General features: G+C 73.5%; 1 protein-coding gene across 1 annotated transcript; it reads left to right on the top strand.

The window, feature by feature from the left end:
* Positions 1 to 227: 227 nt before the first annotated feature.
* On the top strand, positions 228 to 817 carry TSFM (Ts translation elongation factor, mitochondrial; the record flags this gene model as incomplete). The annotated part of the gene is made up of 1 exon (XM_062636038.1): positions 228 to 817. A coding segment is annotated over one exon (471 nt), but the record flags the coding sequence as incomplete, so codon positions are not given.
* Positions 818 to 1,527: the final 710 nt, after the last annotated feature.

The following is a 1,527-nucleotide window of genomic DNA, read 5'->3' on the forward strand; positions in this document are numbered from 1 at the left end:
GGGACAGGACCTGGGGTCACCTCGGGACAGGGTGATGGGGGGCCACCCTGGGTGGTGACAGAAAGGACATGGGGGGACAGCAGGGGGCAGGGAATGGAGGGGAGCTGGGGGGGGGATGTGGGGTGACCCTGGAGGAGTGGGGTGGGGGGGACACCCAGGGTGGTGATGCGGGGACACCCTGGGCAGTGACAGGAGGGACCTGGGGTGATCTTGGGAGGGGGTGACCCCGTGTGACCCCCCCCGATCTCCCCGCAGGCCGCCTGGGCGAGGCCGTGTCCCTGCGCCGCGCCGCGTGGCTGCGGGTGCGGCCCGGGGCCGGGTTCGTGTCCGGGTACGCGCACGGGGGCCCCGCTGCGGATCCCGGCTCGGGGCCGGTGGCTCTGGGGACCCTGGGCGCGCTGGTGGCGTGCGGCGCGCGGGGCGTGACGCGGGGCGGCGCGCGCGTCGCCGCGCTGGAGGCGCTGGGCCGGCAGGTGGCGCAGCACGTGGTGGGTTTCGCGCCACGGCGCGTGGGGCGCGCGCGGGAACGGCGGCGGGGCTGGGAGGAGGAGGAGGAGGCGCTGCTGGCGCAGGAGTTCCTGCACGCGCCGGGGCGCCGCGTGGGGCGCGTGCTCCGCGCGCTGGGCCCGCTCTGCGTCACCGGCTTTGTGCGGTTCCGCTGCGGGGAGGAGCCCACCGCGGACGTGACCTCACGGTGACACCACCCCCCCCCCCCCCCGGTATCGGCTGGGGTCACCCGGGGTCGTTGACCCCTCCCGGTACCGGGGGCACCGGGAGCCTCCCGCACCCCCAGCGGAATAAACGGGAAGAGGAGCGAGCCCGGGTGTTTTATTGGGTGGGGGAAGCGTCCTCGTGCCCCCCCCCCCCCCCCCCCCATCCCCATCCCCAGGGACCCCCTGCACCGCAGCCGGGGATCGGTACCCCCGGCCTGAACCCCCCCCACCGGGATTTACCCCGCTCCCACCCCGGGCCTGACTCCAACTCCCCCATTCGGGACTGGCCCTGACCGGGGTTGACCTTTCCTCCCCCTCCCCGCTCCCGTTACCCCGGCGCCGCCAGCACTGGTTTATTGAGGTTGAACCGGTAAAACGGGGGGGGGGGGGAGGGGACACAGGACACACGGTGGCCACGGGACGATGCTCACCCCCCCCCCAGCTCCCCCTCCTCCGGTATTCCCGCCCCGTGACGTCACCGGCCGCCTCCCAGGACAAGTAACCGGGAGCAGGCCGGGCTGGAACAGCCTAATCCTGGATTACTTGAACCGGGCCGCGGCCGCTGCTCCCCTCCCCCCCCCCCCCCGTGTCCTCACGTGACCCCCGGTACCTGCCGCCTCGCGCCGCTGCCGGAGCCACCGGTACCACGGCGGTTTCCAGCCCCCCCCCAGAACCCGAACGGCGCTTCCTGATTGGGTACTGCGAGGGGGGCCTGGAAACAGCCGCCAGGCGCTGATTGGAGGAGGCGGAGGCGCTGCGCTGGGATTGGCTGAGGTGAGCGGACACAGGGATACATGGATATATGGATACAGGG

Source organism: Pezoporus occidentalis, unplaced genomic scaffold, assembly GCF_034315485.1.
Source record: "Pezoporus occidentalis ecotype Australia unplaced genomic scaffold, CSIRO_AGI_Poc_V1 ctg465, whole genome shotgun sequence".
Taxonomy (NCBI): domain Eukaryota; kingdom Metazoa; phylum Chordata; class Aves; order Psittaciformes; family Psittacidae; genus Pezoporus; species Pezoporus occidentalis.